Source organism: Bos javanicus, chromosome 29, assembly GCF_032452875.1.
Source record: "Bos javanicus breed banteng chromosome 29, ARS-OSU_banteng_1.0, whole genome shotgun sequence".
NCBI classification, from domain to species: Eukaryota; Metazoa; Chordata; class Mammalia; order Artiodactyla; family Bovidae; genus Bos; species Bos javanicus.
The window spans coordinates 24,806,946-24,829,709 of NC_083896.1; the positions used below are offsets into that span (position 1 = coordinate 24,806,946).

The 22,764-nt window shown below is 43.5% G+C and overlaps 1 protein-coding gene across 3 annotated transcripts; it reads right to left on the bottom strand.

Annotated features, from left to right (window-relative positions):
* Nucleotides 1-1,999: 1,999 nt before the first annotated feature.
* On the bottom strand, nt 2,000-16,421 carry HTATIP2 (HIV-1 Tat interactive protein 2). Of its 3 annotated transcripts, none has more exons than XM_061406207.1 (6): nt 16,245-16,421; nt 15,528-15,723; nt 13,533-13,640; nt 4,146-4,283; nt 3,587-3,648; nt 2,000-2,991 (listed from the first exon to the last, which is right to left on the bottom strand). In XM_061406207.1, exons 1-6 carry the CDS (start codon nt 16,361-16,363, stop codon nt 2,766-2,768), a joined length of 849 nt encoding a protein of 282 aa, XP_061262191.1. In that variant the 5' UTR covers nt 16,364-16,421; the 3' UTR covers nt 2,000-2,765. The 3 variants fall into 3 exon arrangements, with proteins under 3 accessions (XP_061262191.1, XP_061262192.1, XP_061262193.1); XM_061406208.1 differs by having other exon boundaries at nt 16,060-16,246; XM_061406209.1 differs by lacking the exon at nt 16,245-16,421 and adding an exon at nt 16,162-16,184.
* Between the last annotated feature and the right edge of the window lie 6,343 nt (nt 16,422-22,764).

Genomic DNA, 22,764 nt, shown 5'->3' on the forward strand with positions numbered 1-22,764 from the left:
GCTGAGCTACCAGGGAAGCCCATGTTGTAGGATACTGCCAGACTATCTGCTGGCTTTGCTAGGTTAGACTTACTGTTCACTGTTTACTGTTGTAAACCCACTGCCTACATGTCCAGTGGCACATAGAAGTGCCACATATTACTGAATGAACTAATGAACTCAAAGTCATTTGTTACCTGGGCTCATTCAGCTTTTTCCTTCATCCTTCCAACACACTCTCCAGCAAGGCTTATCTTTTCCCTGTCTGCATAACATCTGGAGGAAAACGTGCTAAATCCCATTAACACCCCAGGTAGCTCAGTGGAGCCACAGGTTTGATCCCTGGATTGGGAAGACCCCCTGCAGAAGGAAATGGCAACCCATTCCAGTATTCTTGCCTGGAAAATCCCATGAACAGAGGAGCCTGGCAGACTACAGTCCATGGAGTTGCATAAGAGTCGGACATGAACAACATAAGAGACTGAACAACTCCATGTTAACAGTAATCAAAATAACACCCAGTCTAGAGGGGTGACAGGGTAAGAAGTTTATCTGTCACCACAATGCTGGGCTTAGCAGGGAGCAGCTTTTTTCTTTACTCCAAAGATAAAACACAGACCATCTCCCATCACCCCGCTTCACTACTGAGATCAGAATAGAATGTTGAAGACCCGACAAAAGGTTTGTGGGTAAGGAAATAACAAACAGAATAATTTAAAACTGGGCACTGGGCATAGCTGCTTTTAGAGCCCACCAGCCTCAAGATATCCTCATGGGGTCCTCTCACTTCACGCCACACTTCTTGCAGCCCATGCTTGTTATCACCCACACAGACTCTTCAAGATTTCAGCCCCAAAAGAAACCAACCCTCCATGAAGAAGGAAGATGTTCTACCTCCTTCTTAAAGCCCACATTCCAAAATCTTTTCTCATCCTAAAATATGCCTCTTTCCCAGATGATTGACACTGGGCTTATCTCATCCTAAGATATGCCTCTTTCCTAGATGACTGACATTGGGAATGTCCATACCCTCTTAAGACAGACAGACACATGCACGCACGCGTGCACACTTCCCTTATGGATCAGATGGTAAAGAATCCACCTGCATCGCGGGAGACCTGGGTTCCATCCCTGGGTTGGGAAGATCCCCTGGAGGAGGGCACGGCAACCCACTTGAATATTCTGGCCTGGAGAATCCCCATGGACAGAGGAGCCTGGCGGGCTACAGTCCGTGGGGTCGCAAAGAGTCCAACATGATTGAGCAAATAAGCACAACACACACACACCCATTAAAGGGGATAGCCTGTATCTTCTGGCGTCCACTGAAGCTTGAGATTCACTACTTGGCTTCCCCCAGCACAGAAGTTAAGACGAATTTCACTGCTATCCTTTGCCCCATGATGTGTGCTCCTCTTGACTCTGACCTTTCCTTCTGCATCTTCCTTTCCTTCTCCATAATTTTTAAAGTGAAGCACTTTGAGACATGTTAACTGGCTATGTGAACATTTTGTGGTTAATCATTAGAGAAATCCTAGACCAATAGAGAAACTCAAATATTTCTATCTTATGCATCCATGGCATGTACTGATCCAGTAACAAGTAGGTGGAATTTCCTGGAAATACACGGACACTGGACCCTCTTGCCAAGTGGCTGAAAACAGAAGCTATGGATTCAGGCTGACTTGGGTTAGAATCCTGGTTCTGCTATTTCCTGGCTTTAGCTTTGGGCCTTTGGGCAAGGCACTTAGCCACAGTGAGCCTCAGTTTCCCCATCTGAGATATGGGGATGATGTGAATTATAAGGATTGCTTGGAGGGTTAAAGGACAGACAGCACGTATAAAGGTTGGCATTTCGCAATCCCCTGATAAATATTAGCTGCTATTCTATCACCCCACTGGTCAATGCACTGCATATTCTGAATGAAACCTGGGCATTTTCTAATAATCTAAGGGCACCCACGACTTATCCATTCATATTAATTATTCTATTTAATTCTCCCATGAATTATATAAGCTCGGCTACATAGTAACTTTTATTATATATCCAAAAGAAGTAGTAAGGCACAATATTCACTTACACATTGAACACTCAGTCAGCACAGGGTAACTCAAAGACACAAATGTAAACAATTTTAGTTCAGAACTCATCTGCATGATACATAAAGTGTGCACTGCTGCTGTGACTTTGCAGAAAAGCATTTCAAAGCTGGCCTCTGTGCCAGCGGCATCAGAACATTAAGCTTCAACAACAGATTCCTGTGCCCATAACGCAAAAGTTCTGAGTCAGAAAATTCTGACTCAGGCCCTCCTATGAACCCCTTATTTCTGTGCAGAATATCAGACACTAGGCCACCAGAGAGCTGGTGGATCTCTATTTTTGAAAGGCTCCCCAGGTGATGTCTACTTATGTACAAGCAAGCAAATGTTAGTTGCTCAGTCATGTCTGACTTTTGCAACCCCATGGACTGTAGCCCACCAGGTTCCTCTGTCCTTGGAATTCTCTAGGCAAGAATACTGGAGTGGGTAGCCATTTCTTTCTCCAGGGATCTTCACCACCCAGGGACTGAACCTGGGTCTCCCACATTGCAAGCAGGTTCTTCACCATCTGAGCCATGAGGTAAGCCCCAGGTTCTAAAACACTGAGGCAGAGCACAATAATTTTTTGACTGGACAAAAACTGAAAACCATAGTCAAAGCACATTTTTTTTAAAACTCTGAAATTACCAATTAGCTGGTAGGTGTTGAATCTGACAATAAAAAAAAAAAAAAAAATTTCTCCAGTGTGGTCATGGCTTGAGAGAGTCATCAGCTTTCCCCAGGTCATGGATGGCCTTGTTATCCAGCAGTTCCTTCTTCTTGTCACTTGGTCTCACGACGTTGTTCAGCATTGCTCTGACCACAGTTATCACTGGCACAGAGTGCCCATTGGCCCAAGATTCTGGTAAGGAGCCAAAGAACTTCCTAACCAGCCATTCACCTGGGCGAGATTCCTGCCTATCACATAAGAGAACTCTAAAGAGAAAAAGAAAAGCAGGGGAAGAGATGGTAAATTGCATTCAGACCATTGTTGTTGTTGCTCAGTCACTAAGTCGTGTCCAACTCTTTGCGACCCCATGGACTGCAGCACACCAGGCTTCCCCTTCCTCCCCTATCTCCCGGAGTCTCACACCATACAGGATGTTAATTGAACTGTGTCTCCCCAGATTCATGATAAAGCCCTAATCCCCAGTGTGACGTCACCCAACACTAACCCTGATGGTACCTTGATCTTGGACTGGTAACCTCCCATTCTGTGGTGTTACTCTGTTAGGACAGCCCAAACACCAATCCAGTGTGAAAACAGTCTTATTTGGGCATGAAGAGGATTCTGAAGAAGGCAGCAAACGCTACCCAGGAAATTCCAGACTATTCTGAACGTGGCACCAACAACGTGGCATCTACCCCTTTCTTGAAAGCCCAAAGCTGGGTTCTTCGAGGAAGTGCTCTCCCTCCATACAACTTCTATTCACATCATAGATATCTTATTTGTCAGTCTCTTCAAACGAAAAACCAGCTCCTAGAGAATAACCAACTTAAAGGGGTACTCCTAGGCAGTAGGAATACTTACCCAGGCCTAAATATGGAATAACGATCAAATTTTAACTCTTCAACTCTAGCTTCCACTTCCCCCTGTTAGCAAAAGACACATTTATTATGTAATCAAGACCGACTTGCTGTAATGCTAACAACAAGAGTAACTTGGGGTTTTGAAGAAAATCTGCTTCTACAGGTCTCAATATTTGTAAATATCCTCTTCCATAGTTTTAGATTCTAGAGTCTGGAGAGTGAAGGAAGAGATGACGTGCAGTAGAAAATGAAAAAAGATGTGCTGAACTATCTCAAAGTCTCTTCTAATGCTAGAGTTCTGAGGATCTTTAATACCAGAGATGGCAACATTTCATTTCATGCTTACCAGATAATCAACAAAGGGGAAGACACTGGAAATTATCTTTCAAATCACTCTTGATTACTAAATATAACCCTGCAAAAGAGCAGTCCCTGCAGCTATAAAAAATGCAAAACATAATGCATTTAATGCATTTTGGTATTACCTAGCATTTTTATATTATTACTGCCAAAAAGCCAGGGTTCCCCAAAGTACATAAAAGACAGAAACATGCACAAACCTTGACTTGCAGATATAAAAAATTGCTTGACTTATCAGCTCCCTTAGAGGAGAGCAAGTTGAAATGCTTGCACCCTCCAGACTTCGCCAGCTCTGCAGACTTCAGGACATAATCACGATCAACACGGACAAATCCCTCCTAAGGGCAAAAAGAATGAGTTTTTCCAAACAGCTGTGAGTTCATCTTAAAAATTACTCCTCAGCTTGGGTGGCAGGTAAGCAGTCAGCGGTGGGGAGGGGAGGGGATCCAAGCAAAATGAATCAGAGTAAAACATGAACATCAGGCTCAGACCCTGGGAAGGGCTCCGATATGACGCTCAGGACGGATGTTCCAGCTTCGGTAGCAAGGCCAGACTGTGATGAAAAACAAGGACAGTGACACTGAAACACAGACACCGAGCAAATCTGCAACCAACAAAAGGAACGATAATATCATGAGGCTTGGAAACGGTGTTTAGCCTCATGTTGCTGTGTCTTTGGTCACTTACAGTCTTACCACCCTCCTCCTGTCTTCTCTGTTTTTTTCAGTGTTAACTTTAACATGGTAGTGTCTCAGAAGAATGGCTGCCAACACTATCCAGGCACTATGAGAATGACGTCTATTTAACTTCCAACTTTTATGTTTTACAACATACTTTACTTCCCGGGTGGCTCAGACGGTAAAGCATCTGCCTGCAATGTGGGAGACCCTGGTTCGATTCCTGGGTCGAGAAGATCCCCTGGAGAAGGAAATGGCAATCCACTCCAGCACTATTGCCTGGAAAATCCCATGGATGGAGGAACCTGATAGGCTAAAGTCCATGGGGTCGCAAAGAGTCGGACATGACTGAGCGACTTCACTTTCACTTTACATGTTAGTAAGGAGTACATCTGCAAATTTTTTACTGACAGGTGTATAATCAAGGGGGTTTCCCAGGTGGCTCAGTGTTAAAGAATCTACCTGACAGGCAGGAGACATAGGTTCGATCCCTGGGATGGGAAGATCCCCTGGAGAAGGCAATGACAACATGCTCCAGTATTCTTGCTTGGGAAATTCCATGGACAGAGGAGCCTAGTAGCCTACAGTCCATGGAGTCACAAAAAAGCTGAATAAACAACAACATATAATTAAGAATGTTGGGAGACCCCTGATCTAGACTCAGTCCAGTGAGGGTAGCAGTTGGGTCTTTCTTAGTTCACATCTCAGCATCTGTACACACCCAGTACATGGTAGGTGCTCCAAAAATACTGGAATGAATAAAAGTCCAGTGAAAGCAGAAAAAAGGCAAATCCAACTAGGAAAAAAATAAGAGGCAGTCAAAGGAGGAGGGGAGAGGATGCTGTAAACAAGAGAATACGGATTCATTTTTATTTTTAGGGTCTAACTGAAGGACACATGCCTGTATCCAGAAAAGAGAATTCCGTGTAATAGCTTCTTGGGACCACCACAAAGCCAGGCATCTTCAAATTCAGGACAGCTGAAAAGAAGTCTAAAGTCCACTGAAGTTGAACTTCACAAGTACCCACAATTATATAATGAGGTTACACATAAGGAAGATTCCAAATCTGAAGGCTGGATTACTGTCCCAGTGATTTTTTTTGTTTGTTTGTTTTTAATTAAAAATCTGCTCAAACAGAGTCTCTGTAACCATTTACAGGGATGCGACGGGCAGAGATATGGGAGGGAGGTTTGGGAGGGAGGGCACATGGGTGTGCCTAAGGTTGATTCTTGCTGATGCTTGACAACAAAACTCTGTAAAGCAGTTATCCTTCAATTAAGAGTAAATGAATTTTACAAAATCTGCCCTCTCGTAGTTTTTGACCCTAAATGTATGTATCTTTCATAGGATAGATAGAAGGCACTTTTGGAAACATCACAGCCAACCCCCTCACTGTGGAGATGTGACCGACCACAAGGTCCAGCAATCCAAGAACTCCCAGCTAATAAGGGAGAGAGCTGAGAGCAGGATGCAAATTCCCGACTCTCTAAGCAGGGCTTCCCACTTGTACCCATGTTCCTTCTTACCTCACACCATCTCCAGCTAATGACAGGACTAATCCATTGTTGTGGCAGGCAGAATACTGGCCCCTCAAAGATGCCTACATCCTAATCCCCACACCTGTGAATGTGCTCGAGGCTGCACGGCCAAGGTGAATGAAGGGTGCAGGTGGACTTATGGCTGCTAACCAGCTTTTTCAGTCTCGTCTTTCACCTTCATCAAGAGGCTCTTTAGTTCCTCTTCACTTTCTGCCATTAAAGTGGTATCATCTGTGTATCTGAGGTTGTTGATGTTTCTCCCAGCAATCTTGATTCCAGCTTGTTATTCACCCCAGCCTGGGCTTTTGCATGATTTATTCTGCATACAAATCAAATAAGTGGGGCGACAATACACAGGCTTGAGGTACTCCTTTTCCAATTCTGAAACAGTCCTTTGTTCCATGTCCGGTTCTAACTGTTGACCTGTATACAGGATTCTCAGGAGATATGGAAGGTGGCCTGGTATTCCCATCTCTTTAAGAATTTTCCACAGTTTGATGGGGTCGCAAAGAGTCGGACACGACTTAGCGCCTGAACAACAACATTCAGTAACAACAACCTTGACGCTGAAAAAGCTTATTCTGTATTATCCAAGTGGGCCCAATGTAATCACAAGAGTCCTTATAGTGGAAAAGGGTAGCAGAAAAGGAGATTGGAGTCAGGCAGTGTGAGGGGCACTGGATCCCCCATTGCTGGCCTTAAAGATAGAGGAAGGGACCATGAACCCCCGCAGCCTCTAGAGCCAGAAACGGTAAAGAAATGGATTCTCCCCTAGAGCCTGCAGAAGAGAATGCAGCCCTGTCAACACCTTGATTTTATCTCAGCAAAATCCACATCAGCCTGCTAACCAGAAGATGATAAATTTACATTGTTTTAAGCCACTAACTTTGAGGGAATTTGTTACAGCAGCAATAGGAAACTAATACAGAATTCAATTCTAAAACAAGGGGCCCAAGCGAACTTTCCAGACTTTGTATGGCAGTAGATCATAAAAGAAAACATATTCTCAGTATAGGACTGGCTATAAAGTGTTCATAAGCTAAACGTCTTCTGCAACCAGCTCCCAGACCCTGAAACAGAGCATCACTGTTACCCCAGAATCCTGTTTTGTCCTCTCATCACTCCCCACAGAGAATCTTTGACTATGTCCACGACCTGCAGGACAGGTCTGTTGTTCCTTTGCCTTTCCTTTTTTTAGATGATATAACCTTAACTCTTAGCCAGGTTATCATCCCCATCTCCTTTTGGGTTGTAGACTTTGAGATTCAATCCTAATACTGGACTCGAAGACCCACCCTACACACCGAATGCAGTTCCCTCTTGCTGCTTTTCTTAATGGGTGTGCAGCACGCTAACTTTAATACTCAGCACACTCTGAGAGTGGGATGAGACTGATCTCTTCTGAGCCATTCTCTGAATTGAGATTTTACATGTGCTGAAAATGTGCCAAGAACCACCCAAAATGACACCGAAAAATTTGAAAACACTCTACTTCTCTTCCATATCTATTTTCTTCCCCTCACTCCAATTCAGCAGAACTCTGATTTTGGTAACAGGTCCATGATTTCCAATAAAATTACATTGGTGACTAGTGAAATTCCTTTTTGTTGCTGCTGCTGGTTTAGCACTATTTCTTAGAAGGATTATTAGAACTATCTGTTAAAAAACGTTTCTTCTTTCATCAGCGTCTTTAAAAATAAGGGAAAGCTTCAGCCAATCACAAGGCTCTAGACCGACGCCGTGCCTCTCACTTAATCCAGGGCCAGTAAAGGGATAATTTGATTAAACTGAGACCCCAATTTATTTGGCTTTAGTTCTGGATCAACCTCTCCTTAATAGAGTCCTGCCGTCTCCGATTGTTTGATGAAAATTAAAGTGACATAAATACCATGGGACTTTTTTCAATCTGATTAGTCAGCTAAGGCACATCAATAGCACCCCAGCCATCAGCCTCTGGCGTCCCTCCTGTCACCCGCCTGGCAAAGGGCTGACAAGGGCTCCTTGCGGGACGAGCACCCACGCTGCTGCTGCTGCGACCCCCACGCTTGGCCCATCAGCCCTGCTCAATGGGCCCTGTTGACAAGGTGCCCATACCTTTCTCCACCGCTGTACTCTGGACAAAGCGAAATACTGTTTTATTAGCAATCAATGGCTGTTAATCCAAAACGATTTCACAAATCCTCTGAGCCCTCAAGCTGATTATAAATACGCATTTTTCCAAGCCCACAAACTTTGAATTTCACTTCCCCCACCCTGATGCGTGGCCTTTTAGCTGGTGAATGAAACTCAAAAGCAAAGGGGTCAACGGCTGTCAAGGACTTGGAAACCAAACTAAACGTGGATCCCAGCGACGGAGTCAGAGACACCGACACACAACTGGTTTTCTCTGGAGTGAGGAAGATGCTGTTTACAGACCAAAGGGAGCTATCTTTAAAATCTAATTATTAACACCCTTTCTTGTTCTCTAGCAACTCAAATAAAAACGCAATAGAAAAAGAAACCAAAACACGCTACTCCATATCCCAGAAACACAATTTTCAAAAAAATCATATTTAGTTTCCCTAACCATATAGCAGGAAAAAAAAGACGTCTCTTCTGAGAGCATTAAGTCCATTATATTATCGTGTCTTTACGATCCACAGTCGGTGTGTTTTACCCTAAGAGAGGAATCAGAGTCCTTCTAGAAAAAGGAATTGATTAAATAAATTGCCACTATAAATTTCCTTTTCCAGTACCAGCTCAAAAGAATAAACACAATATACTTATATGACCCAGCAGAGAGAGCTTTGTGAGCTCCACAAACATCTAAGGAGATAAATTCTCTAATTACTCTTTAAGTCTTATGACAATCCAAAGCTACTAAGTATTCTTTCTAATCTGCCAACGCCTGCACACTGGGAACACTGTGCCTTAGGAATAATTCATCCTGACACAGTATTTCAATTCTGACTGATACGACAAGCAAGCAGCGGGAATGACGCAAGGTCAAGAAGAATCTTTCCCAAGAAAGGAGGATCTATCATCCTGCAAAGGGTCCCACTTGGCCATATTTCTGCTTCAGATTCTTTCTCCTCCACTCCCTTTTCAATCCAACCCTACAAATCAGACTAGAAAACAAAGAGATGCTGACCAACAATGGACGGTATGACCTGAGACCCCATTTGTTCCTGTCCTGGAGAGCACATCTGTACTTCATGTACAGAGTAGGAAGCAAGGTCTTGGTGAGCAAAGGAGCTCTGGAGAGAAAAACAAAATCTTACAGAGATTCCTGAGTCAATCTCCATGTTCTCACACATTTTTTTTTTTTCCATTCGGAGCACTCTTTTCTCTGTGTTTTAAAAGTCAAAGAATTTTGCAGGCCAAAGGAGCTGCAGTGGTCATCTCCCTCTCAGCACAGACAAGGAGGCCGTGGTCCACAGGAGCTAACTGGCATACCCAAGGCCCCATAGCCACTCGGTATCCAAACAGAGCCTATAATCTGGGTTCCCTGAACCATCTGGGACCTCACCACTTCACAAGTCCCCTTCTAGACATCAAAGAAAACAGTAGAGGTGACAACAGGGGCTGGCAAACTTTCCCTCTATAGGATAAGACAGTAAATATTTGCAGATTTACAACTGTAATTACACAGCTCTGCCATCATTGTGCAAATGTAGCCATTAATAATAGATAAAGTAATGAGAATATTTCAATAAAATTTTACTTATGGATACAGAAATTTGAATTTCTTACATCCTCATGTGTCATGACACATTTTTCCTCTTTGAAAATTTTTAACCACTTAAAAATATAAAAACATTCGTAGCTCAAGGGCTATTCAAAAACAGGCAGGCTGTATTCGGCCCACAGCAGCGTGCAAGCGCCTGGTTTAGAAGAGTGTATTATTAGAATCAGAAGCCCAGAGATTCAATGATGCCTAATAAACGTGACAGTAGCTGTGTTAATCACATTAATGGCACCGTTCATTTGACAGACTCCAAAAGCCTGGACTTCGGAATCCTGTGCTGAGCTGGTGAGGAGATAAATGAAAAGAAGAAACTACAATAACACCCCCTTCAAACTCACTAACCAAATCCTTCTCTTAATAAGGAGAAAGCCCCATTCTCAGTGGCACCTGTGAGTTTTTTGCACTTCACTTACAGCCAATGTAGATCTGGTTTTCAAGGGATATTTCAAAGTTCACTGGCACGTAAGCTACATACCAAAGCAATGTGAAGGTCACCTGGGTCAACAGTTCCTGGAAAACCAGCAGGTGAGGAGGACTAACACTGCCCAACGCCTCCTGAAAGCAGGCCCAGCATGAGGAAGAGAGTTGGCTGCATCAGAACCCCCCAAGAAGCCTATTAAAAACACGCTTTCAGATACAACACATCTGGATTAGGGCCAGGTCATGAAGTCAACCTCTGATACAACACATCTGGATTAGGTCATGAAGTCCCTGCACTGATTAGACAACTATGGCGTGTGAATGTGAAAAGAAGATCAGCATCTCACCAGCTGCTGCTAAAGGAAATGGTTTTGCAAACAGCTCAAGACGGGCTAACAGACCCTAGCACCAGTGTCAGTAGAAATCTTGGTAGACTGTATTTGAGGTTGCAACCTCAAAATTCATATGTTGAAGGCCTAATCCCCAGTTAATGTGCCCTTGTTTGCAGATGTAATTAGTTCAGATGAGGTCATACTGAGTAGTTGCTCAGTCATGTCCAACTCCTTGCAACCCCATGGACTATAGCCAGCCAGGCTCCTCTATCCACGGAATTCTGCAGGCAAGAATCCTGGAGTGGGTAGCTGTACCCTTCTCCAGGGGATACCCTCCAGGAAGCTATACCCTTCTGACCCAGGGACTGAACCCATGTCTCCCGCATTGCAGGCAGATTCTTTACAGTCTGAGCCACAAGGGAAGCCCCATACTGAGTATGGTGGTTCTTAATTCAGTTCGACTAGACTTGTTATAAAAAGGAGAAATTTGAACACTGCCACAGGCAGTGGCGCTAGTGGTAAAGAACCCACCTGCCAGTGCAGGAGACATTGACTCCAGTTTGACCCCTGGGTCAGGAAGATCCCTTGGAGAGGGGCCTGGCAACTCACTCCAGTATTCTTGCCTGGAGAATCCCACGGACCGAGGAGCCTGGCAGGCTATAGTCCATAGGGTCGCATAGAGTCAGACAGACTGAAGTGACTTAGCATGCACACACAAGTACGTAGGAAAAACGCTATGAGAAGAGACACAGGGAGAAGTCAGCCATCTGCAGGTCAAAGAGAGAAGCCTGGAAAGCATCCTTCCTTCCCAGCCCTCAAAAGTGACCAACACTGTCAATACCCCAATCTCAGATGTGCAGGCTTCAGGCCTGGGAGATAGGAAATTCCTGTTGTTTCAGCCACGGGGGTTATCATTTTTTGTTATGACAGCCCTAGCAAACTAATACAATGAAGGTCGGAGGGAAATAAGTGGGCTACTCTGATGACCTCAACACTAGAGATAGAAACCCTGAATTTCTTGAAGTTCCTGTACTGGAAACTCGGGTTCTAGATGAAAATGTGGGCTATTTCAGTTACAAAACAGCTACAGAATGACACTTAGCTAGCCACCAACTTTGCAAAAGCCATCCAATGACCTTTTTAAAAAAAAAACCAAACTGACAGGGTTCCTGACCAGAATACCAGGTAGGGTGAGGCCCCCATCAAACAAGTACCTAGCCACTTGTGAACTGTCACTTCTTTTAAACTGCCTTAAGTCATCACAACCTCCAAGCTTCATACTGCATCCAATCTAAATTAGTTTCAAATTAAAAACAAAAAAGACTTTCTGGAAGAAATGTCAGCTTATTTCCTGTCACTATCTTAAACCATTTATGCCTTAACTAATTTCTGAGATTATATATTTGGTTTACTAGTCTTTTCCTTACTCATTAGTTACTTTTATCTTTTCAAACTGTTTGGAGAATGAAAGGTATTGAGCAGCCTGTGGGGTGGAGAAAAAACTCCCTCCCCCAAAAAAATATTCTAGATAGGGAACACACCCAAATCCTGATTAAAACTGCATTATGCAATTTGAATGCAATAAAACAATTTAGACCTTCCCCTGGAGAGCCCTATGAGATTTGCCTTCTGTCATGAAAATCAACCGCTCTATGCCTAATGCAGTGTTTTTTATTTTGCTGAGTCACCACCAAAGTCAGGTTGGCAGTTGAGACCGTGGAACCTGCAGTGTACTAGAACAAAAATTTTTCCATGCTTTTAGAGGACACAAGGCTTGTGACTGTCCCTGGGAAAGAAAAGACTGCATGAGCTGCTCGGCAGGAAAATGACCCTTCGTTGGAAAGATGATATGCCAATTCCTGGGAGAGTCAAACTTCTTGATAATCCTCACTTCTCAGCAAAGAACTCATAAACCAGACTGTTCCTCTGGGCACATGGCAAAACTACAGAAAATCTGGAAATTCATCCCTAATGAAAGCATAAATACAATTATTCTTTGGATTGTCCAGAGAAATATATCTGAGCCTAACTTCTTGGTTGGTATAAATCAATAGTTCTTAACTGTGTGTTCTCTGAATGATTCTGATGCCCGGGCCTGTTTATAAACCTATGGTAAGCCCGCATGGGACCATCGTCATCCTGCATATTAACAGACATGTTTAACTCCAGCAAGTAAATTCTGTCAGAGAGATAAACTATAGTCAAGGTATGAATCAAATAAGATGTATGCATTAACACTTCCCCAGGATCTACATAGTAAGCTTTGATTTCTAACTATATAGTAAAGTTTGACTTCTAGATAGAGGCCAATGCAATTTAGAATGCAATTTATCATTAAAAAGCAAATAAAATGTGTGTGAAGACAGTTCCGAGTCAGTTAAGGCTGAATCACCACAGGGGTTGAATCATCGCTGGAGGCTGAGTCATCACTGGAAGCTAGCTGAATCGTGCCTCTGTTCTGATGTTCTAGCACAGAAGCTTAAGGCTCTGCATGGAAATAGGTTGAAGCAAATCACTCAAGTGAGAGAGATCAATTTAAATCATTTATAAAGAAACAAAAACACTTACTGCTAAGAGCATGAGCCAGTTACTTTTACTCAAACCTTAGTTAGAGGATGGAGTGACCACAATATTTGCAAAAGGCAAGACCATGAAATATCTATGATGGGATATGAACTCAAGGATTATGTTGAAGGTAAGATGAATTTATCAGTACTATTCAAAGTATAGCAAATACTAGGGCAGCACATGGAATCTTAAGTGTTAAGTGCTAATATTAGCTAATTAATGTGCTAATTAAGCACAGCAAATAGAAAGCAAAAGGGGGAGCAAAAACAGAATCTTTGACGTGACTGACAAGAGAAAAGGGAAAAGGGTGTATTTCTTCCTTACCGCCCCAGCTTTTTTTCTGGTGGTACCCAGGCAACAGAATCCAACATCATGACCTTGAAAGGCAGAAGCATAGTCATCCAGTTTCTCAAAGTCCACCACTTCTTGATTCTAGACAACAGAGACATAGTTGTATATTACTTGATGTTATTAAAACAAAACAAACAGGAAAAAAATACCCCCTCTAGATTTAAAGAATAAATGAGAGAATATTAGTAGAGTCAATTCACTTAACATCACATTTTGCAAGCTCATTTTCTTCCAGAAAAAGCAATAAATCTAAATTTAAACATCAACAATGTACTTAAATGTCTACACTACACACAACTGGACTACAGGTGATCTAGCTCTCTTAAGCCAGGTTCAAATATAATTTTCTCTCTGGAAAAATAAAAGACTTCTCTGTATATTACCAGGAGAAATACCAATGAGGTATAATGTCAAGGAAGGAAATGGTTTCTGGAATCTCAAAACCTAGGTTTGAGTCTTAGGTTTGCTGCTTACTAGGCATGATAATCATTTTGGCCAAGTTATTCATATGCCTTAGCAATAAAATGTGTTCCTTCGGCAATAAAATGTGAAAGATAATCTTTCTTTCAGTCTAAACCAGCACTACAATCAGGCAGCAGGTGCTTGACAAAAAGCCATATTCCTAGGTCTCATGCCAACACTGCACTTTTGATAAGCACCCTTGCTAATTCTCACACTCATGAACATTCATGAAACACCATCTAACCTCTTAAGTTTGCTGTGAAATTTAAAAAAGAAAAGTTTCAGAAGTTCCCATCATCCAGGAGTTTACATAAAATGTTGCTTTTCCCTCTCTTTCAAAAGCATTTTCCTGGCACTGTACCCAGTGCTGAAGAAAAGAATGCTTACAGAAAGTGCCTGAGCAAAAGAAGTGCCACCAAAACTCGACCATCAAAGCACAGAACTCCATTTGTTTCTAACGGCCAGAAGTGTCCGACTTCATGCCCCATGAAGTCAGACTATGAAGATCACATATTACCTGCCTACATCTGAACAAAGATGTCCATTTGGAACAGAAAAATCCTGAGACCAAAAACATATGCAAAATGACCTACAGGAGTCAAGGGCATTCATCTGTTAGACAGTTGTTAACTGGAATGTTCCACCTGTGAAACCTGTGGCAACAGTTGGAGATATCAGAATTACACCACAGTTAAATTTACCACAGTTTACAAATTACTTCCTTTACAAATTTCCACCAAGATCAAGCTTCAGATATTTAGAGAATTAGCACCAGACTGCAATCTGCTGTGTCAGTGGGTCAACCAAGAAAGTGTAAGTGACAGGAAAAGGATGATTCAACTTACAGACACAAGCCTGCAGCCCTAAGTCAGGCAGGGCAAATTCTTGCAGCTGAAAAACCGCACCTCTCAGTGCCAGAAAGTGTTTCCCACTCCACAAACTGATTCACTGACATTAGTGTGGAGTGGACAGGTAAACAAAACAAGCAATGGGGTTGAGAAAATTGCCCAAGGACTGTTTTCTCTAGAAGCCATGGCAACGTGGCTCTTCTCTTCCTCCCTGGCCTCCCTTTCACCTAGGCTCTACCTTATGGGGGTCTGGACTGAAAGAAGGGCTTTGTTCAAGTGAGGAGGAAGCCCACTCGGACATACAATCCAGCTTCCAGTAAAGCCTCTCATAGACCAATCGTGGTCACACTTGCACACCTCTTGAGATGAAGTGAAAGTTGCTCAGTCGTGTCCGACTCTGCGACCCCATGGATTATACAGTCAATGGAATTCTCCAGGCCAGAATACTGGAGTGGGTAGCCTTTCCCTTCTCCAGGGGATCTTCCCAACACAGGAACTGAACCGGGGTCTCCTGCATTGCAGGCAGATTCTTTACCAACTGAGCTATGAGGGAAGTCCGAACACCTCCTGGGGCCACCGCAAGCCATCCCGCAGAAAATACCCTCAACCCTGCAGAAACACTGCGGGGACACTTTTGAGTCACAGCGCAAATACCCACCACGTTTTTATAAGCTTCCTCGTCCAACGTGAGCTTCCTCCGGCCAATCAGCGTGACTTTGGAAAACAGGCCCTGTTCCAGAATTTCTTTCAAGAGCACTCTGCCGGTTTCCCCGCTGGCGCCCAGAATAAAGACGGATTTATTTTGCATCCTGAAGTCTTCCCGAAGCTTCGGCAGGGCTTCTGTCTCGGCCATGCTGCAAAAATAACATTAACAGGTGCTGGTCTCGGGACGTTTAAGGGGCGGCCGTGCTTCCCCCGGAACAAAGGTGGGTGGGTTGGTCTGGAGGAAGGTACGGTTCTTCTCCGCAGTCGGGGCCCAGGGGAAAGTGCAGAGTCACCGGCAGGGCGTGGCTCCCTGGCCGTTCCCCAGCACCTGAGCCAATCCACACCTCAGAAGGGGCTGGAACAGGGGCTGCGCCAGGTGCCACAAATTGCCGTTACCAGGGAGCCCGTGTCCCCGACTCTGGCCCCTCCTTCCTCCAACCACAGGCGGTACGGAGCCTCCTCGGTCCCCCAAGCGGAGGGGTTACCTGAGGCTGGCCCCCTGCCCCACGTCCTCGGGCTGCAGCAGGAGCAAGGCGGCTGCTAGCGCCGCCACCCCCGCCGCAGCCGCGGCGCTCAGCGCTGCGCACCGGGACATCTGGCCATCCCTCCAGCCCCGAGTTCCTCGTCCCCTGGCACGCCTCGGCGGGGCCCCTCCCAGCTCGACGCCTACCGGGACTTCGTCTTCCGGGTGACTTCCGGGTATCGCTGCTCGCTCCGCCCAGAGGGATGGGGCCCTCTGGGGCCGGAGGGTGCGGCCCAGGCGCGCCTTGAGCACGTGGCTGCGCCCATCTGGGTAGAAAGCTCGGAGACCTCTACCTCAATGTCGGGGATCTCTGGGCTTCTCTCTCCAGCGTTCTTCCTCACCCTCTGGGCTGAGCTGGCCTGCATCCAAGGTCTCCGGCCAGTCGCCTTGACCTGCGTTTGACCCTTTTCAAAACCTATAATGTCAACTGCGTGTTGAACATCTTCATCTTGAATTCACATTGAAACGTAACCCTTCCCTTCCAGCCGCCCCCAAACAGCAGTAAAACCAGTCTGCTCCTTGCCTCTCTTGGGTGTCACTGTCTATTCATTTGCACAGTCTTCACCCCTTCCCTCTCAAGTCAGAAATTCCGATTCTCCCCTTTGACTCCTTTGGCAGGCCTTTCCACATTCTAGATTAATCACCAAGGCCTCCATCCTCTCTGCCTTTTAATTATTTCTCTTATGCAATTCTGGCTCTCACCTTATCTCACCAGTACAATTGGTTTCCCTGCTTAGGTTCTAGATGGTTAAGCCAAAGCAACCTTCTACACCCGTTCCCCTGTACACTCTTCGTAGCCAAGATCCATGGATTAGAACATAGCTATCTACACTGGGACTGTCCCAGATTTTGGAAGTCCTGGACAGGAGTTAGAATCATAAGCCAGAACCTGTACAACAGAGATAGATTGTGTTGTGGACTTTGGTCATTTTTGGCTGCCCAGCATTCAAATACTAGTCTTATTTTGTGCTGTGCTTAGTCATTCAGTTGTGTCCAACTCTTGGCAACCCCATAGACTGTAGCCTGTCAGGCTCCTCTGTCCATGGGATTCTCCAGGCAAGAATACTAGAATGGGTTGCCATTTCCTTCTCCAAGTCTTATTTTAGGGAATTCCAAAATTAATGGGATACAGGGCTCTACCTCCTACTCTAGAAGTCAAGTAAAACATGTTTCCTCTCCCAACTGCCAGGGAATTATTTTACATGCAGGTGAGACCTAGGCTCAGCCAGTCAGACACTTCTCATCCAAGTTTTTCACTTTGGAAGGTTATACAATGATGCTGTGGGAAGCTGAGATAGAGTTTGGTTGGACACAGCAACTGTATAGGGTAATGGCATCCTGGGATCTGCCAGTGATCTGATGGTCTGATTGTTTGCTTCACTTTCTTTAATTCCTGCCTGTGTTCAAAGGCTGTTTATTATACTTCCTCTTATTCTTTTCTTTCTTTCCTTTCTATTTTTTTGGCAATAGTTTCATTTTCTGCTTTAGCTAACCAGAGCTATTTTCTGTTGCTTGCAACCAAAAACCTTAACTGATACAGAGCAAAGTGTTTCCTTCCCTGCTGGTCTGCCACAGTGTTGAATTCTTCTATTAGAGTTCCTAGAGCTTTTCTGCTAAAAGGCAACTTAAAACCATGCCAGCTAACACTGTCTCAAGAATTCATTAATCAAATCTGTTGCAGAGATGATTAGCATTGTAGTGTTAATTCTCTTTAAAAAAATGTGTCATAATTAATATACAATAAAATCAGTTAAGTTCAGTTGCTCAGTTGTGTCTGACTCTTTGCAACCCCACGGACTACAGCATGCCAGGCTTCCCTGTCCATCACCAACTCCCAGAGCTTGCTCAAACTTATGAGCAAGTCAGTGATGCCTTCTAACCATCTCATCCTCTGTCATCCCTTTCTCCTGCCTTCAATCTTTCCCAGCATCAGGGTCTTTTCCAATGACTCAGCTCTTCACATCGGGTGGCCAAAGTATCGGAGTTTCAGCTTCAGCATCAGTCTATCCAATGAATGTTCAGGACTAATTTCTTTTAGGATTGACTGGTTGGATCTCCTTGCAGTCCAAGGGACTCTCAAGAGTCTTCTCCAACACCACAGTTCAAAAGCATCAATTCTTCAGCATGGATACATAGAATAAAATTCATGGATGGAAAAGGTCCTGTTTCATGCTTTTAGATAATTGTGTATTCATCTTCACAACCACCACTAGAAACAAGATACAGAACATTTCTGTCACCCCAGAAAGTGCCTTCAATCCCTGCCATCCCAAAGGCAACCATTTTCTAAACTATCAGTAGGTTAGTTTTGTCTGTTATAGGACTTCATTAAATATAATCATACAGCACATACTCTTTTCTGTCTCAAGTTTTTTGCTCAGCATAATGTTTTTAAGATTCATCTCTATTGTTTGTAGGTCTGTGTTATGACTTTCATGGATCCTATGCACTTCAATGAGCCCCTTCCTTCATAAAAAATAAAATTTATCTCTTATAACTGTGTTGCTATAATGACAAATATATATTATGTAATAAAACATTTTCATCAACCTAAAAGTTCATTTTTTCCTTCTGATTTTAAAAGAAATTAAAACATTTTCATGGGCCTGGGCACTGTGCCTACTATGCTAAATGGGTAAGTCAACCTTGGTTGCTTCATGTATCAGCAGTTTTGTTCCTTTTTAATTGCTGAGTAATAATAGTCCATTGGATGAATAGCCCATGACATGTTTAAACATTCTGTTGATGAACATTTGGTCTGTTTCCTGTTTTTGGCTATTATGACTAAGACTCCCATGAACATTTATCTCCTTGTCTTTCTGTGGACACAGGTTTGATTACTCTTAGGTAAATACCTAGGACAGGAATGACCAAGGATTTCTCCCACCCGCTCTTTTAAAAATTTAGTCATTTCACTGGATATTACATGGTCTTTCTTGTCTTTAACAATAGAGCTCTGAGTTTTATCAAGCCACACGACTGACCATTTATATTCTATATTTCCCAACATCACTTGCAAGTCCGTTTGAACATGTGACAATGTTTTAGCCAATTAGCTACAAGCGGAGATAATATGTGCGCACTCAAGTCACATTTTAATAAGAAAACTACCTGCTTTCCCTTCCCTTTCCCTTTCCTCCTTTCCTTATGCCAAGATGTGAACGTGGTATGAGTGAGCCAGCTCTAACCATAAGCAGAATGGCAGAGTAAGAAGCTGGACCCGGAGTCCCTGCATCAATTCATAGAACAGAGCTACCTGCCTACTACCCTGGACTGTTCACCCACTTCCGGGCTGTGGGATAGGTCGACTTCTGTCATGTTGGAGCCACTATCATGTGTCACAGCAGCTTCCTCAGCATTTTGCCTAATATAAGATGCTTTGAGTCAATCATGTCGATGGATACTCACTGGATACTGGACACTGATTCTCTAATGTGAACTAAATACTGTTCTAGGTACTAGAGACTTTTCCAGGATGAATCCGATACAAGATAAATGTACTCTCACCTGAGATGGTAAGTTATGAATACTCGGGGAGCTAAATAAAAGTACAAGTTAACATTATCTAACATCTCCCAAACTTTCATAGGGTAGCACGTGCTAAATGCAAATGAGTGACAAGGGATGGAAACTCAGAAAAAGATAAGCCCACGGAGAAGGCAATGGCACCCCACTCCAGTAGTCTTGCCTGGAAAATCCCATGGACCGAAGAGCCTGGTAGGCTGCAGTCCATGGGGTCGCTGAGTCAGACACAACTGAGCGACTTCACTTTCACTTTTCACTTTCATGCATTGGAGAAGGAAATGGGAACCCACTCCAGTGTTCTTGCCTGGAGAATCCCAGGGATGGGGGAGCCTGGTTGGCTGCTGTCTCTGGGGTCGCACAGAGTCGGACACGACTGAAGCGACTTAGCAGCATGACTTTTCTTCTCTGACAGTTGGTGAGCATCAGTGCCCTTAGATAAACGGACACAACCTAGACTACTAAGGCAGCAGGGCCACAACATTTCAGAGCAAATAGGAAGGGGAAAGCATAAGGGAAGGAGACAAGGGAACACAAGAAAGCTGGGGTAGCATGGAAAGGCCCTGGGCCAGAAGACCTGCCTGCCAAGTCCACGTTTGACATTACCTTTGACTTAGATGAAGTTTCTTCATTTATCTTGGCATCCATTTTCTTATGTGTAAAATGGGAACTGTTTTATGATGTTCACTTTGCTCCAAGAAACAGAGACTCACTAATGCTAACTACAGTAAAGACAATGAATATTGTAATACCCACGTAGTGTGTATGGGAGACAGAATCTCAGAGAAATCTGAAAACAGAATCAGCTGTAGGATCAGGCCTCAGGGAGAATGGAACTAGAAGGTAGTTCTGCATTTAAGTCATATGTAGAGTCTTTACCATCAGGGATCCAGGTGTCTTCTCTTTAGAGCTATATTTTTAGTAACACCTTCATTAAGACTTCTGTTTCAAGCTATTGAAACGTCAGCTCAAGATGTTTTGAGCAAAGAAAAATATATATACTGGATTACATAATAAAAAACAAAAATTCTGTGTGTGAAAGCCTTGGGCATCACTGAAGTCAGGTGGTCAGCCAGTGGAGCCAGGACTCAGTCCCTCTTCCTCCCTTGGCTCCTCTCTCCTTCATGTTGGCCTGACTCTCAGACCTCACAAGGTGACTCAAAGGTGGTGGTAAGGTCCAGCCTATCACCCCCCGTTTTAGTCAAGGTTCAAGATAGGAAAGACATGGCACTCAAAATGGGTAATTGAAGGCAAGAGTACTAAATGGATGATGTTTCAAAGAGCAAAAGAGAAGAGGGGATCAGTTCATCAAAACTTAGACAGAGATGCCCAAGGCTTTCACACACAGGCAAGAACACTGGAGTAGGCTGCCATTTCCTTCTCCAATGCATGAAAGTGAAAAGTGAAAGTGAAGTCGCTCAGTCTTGTCCGACCCTCAGCGACCCCATGGACTATAGCCTACCAGGCTCCTCTGTCCATTGGATTTTCCAGGCAAGACTACTGGAGTGGGGTGCCATTGCCTTCTCCAGAATGAAGCCTAGATGAGGTCAGCTCCTCATGTCTGAAAGTACCACCTCAAGGAAAGCGGCAATTTGGATTCCTTTCTTTTCTTCTCTGATTGCTGTGGCTAGAAAATAGAGGTCACTATTAAAAAAGAAAGAAGAATGGGTTTAAACAGTATTCAAGGTGGCCATACTTCTTCCCCATTTATTATCCCATTTATTCATAAATATGTATGCTGGATGACTTTTTTTTACAAAGGAGAGCTATAGATAAATGTAGCACTATTAAGCTATCTGGTGGGGTACAAAGAATTTAGATTTGGTAAAGGTAGGTGTTTAGAAGGAAATTTTGCTATATTCCTGTCACAGAACAAATACAGGCATGAACTGCATTCAGCAATTTAGGTGCTGATTTGGTATATTTATCATGTTCTTGACAGTAACTTTTTTCCTTTTTGGAAGTTGTAGAAGTGAAGACATGCTGGCATATGTACCCACATGTTCCTGCTACCATGCTAATTTTTGTTTCATTTTATAGATGAAAACTGAGTCACATTTCTGTTAAATATTTTATGTAAGATCATAGAATTAAAGTTTGATACCAGGACAAGACCTTGGATACCCAGATCAATGACCAAATGTTTAGTGATTCCAGTGAAATTCTAGAATAGTCTTCAGGAAAGCACAGTTTCTCTTGTTTTTAGCTGATTGTCCTGTATGTGTTGTATTATTCAGTTCCCTAGCATTTTTAAGAGTGTTCTCTCATTGACCAATGCTAAAGAATAATCAATGCAAAGACACTGTAGTTGGTGAGAGTATGGCTGGTTTTGAGGGGCCAAAAATCAATATGGCTGAACTGGAGGGATAAACACCTGGAGCAGGGGTGGGGACAGGATAAGCAGGCAGGGCCAGACGGTACCTGACCTCAAAAGATAAACAATCACTTATAATTATTAATTTTAATTTTTAAGTTTGGGGAAATGATTTCTTTTCATTATATTTTTATTGGTTTTCTTCTATTTAAGGTAGCTACATATTACCTGAATTACTAGTAATACATTTATTAGTTGTTGTTGTTCAGTCTCTGAGTCATGTCTGACTCTTTGTGACCTATTAATACATTTAATAAGGTATTTAAAAGTGAGGACATTTAAAAAATATTAAGAATAGATGATTATATAGGATACATGGGATACGATGAATTCAAAAAGGTAATATCTGAATGGGAAAAGTTTGTGAAATACTGGTGTACTGGGCATTTCTCATTTGCCCCATCATATCCACTTTCCACCTTCCATACCCTTCTCTCTGTGACGGCAGAGCTGACCTCTAAAGCCTGTAACATTCTGGCTTGTCCTCTAGTTTCTAGTTGGATTTGGCCAATGGGAGGCACTGGTTATCTGAAAGGGGGAAGAGAGTGAGCTAAGGGTCTTTATTTCCCCATATCCTTCTCTACAGAGTCACTGGGGTTGGTCCTCTGCCAAGAGGCACAACTCCCATCATTCAGATCTCCCTCACAGATACAGACACCCTCTCCAAGTTCCTGTAACCACCTCCCCGCCACACCTCTTCAGACCCAGCTATTGTTAGCACTGGGACACAGCACCATTCCCTGTTGGATTTTCCTTAACCCTCCCCACACT

What these genes read in the sequence shown, in the direction of transcription:
- HTATIP2 (XM_061406207.1), bottom strand. Translation starts at nt 16,363, where the DNA reads ATGGGCGCAGCCACGTGCTCAAGGCGCGCCTGGGCCGCACCCTCCGGC. An exon ending in CCAGAAAAAAAGCTGGGGCG is followed by an intron (nt 4,284 to 13,532) that starts GTAAGGAAGAAA and finishes TTTTGCCCTTAG; the next exon opens with GAGGGATTTGTCCGTGTTGA. An exon ending in TTTTATATCTGCAAGTCAAG is followed by an intron (nt 3,649 to 4,145) that starts GTTTGTGCATGT and finishes TTTTGCTAACAG; the next exon opens with GGGGAAGTGGAAGCTAGAGT.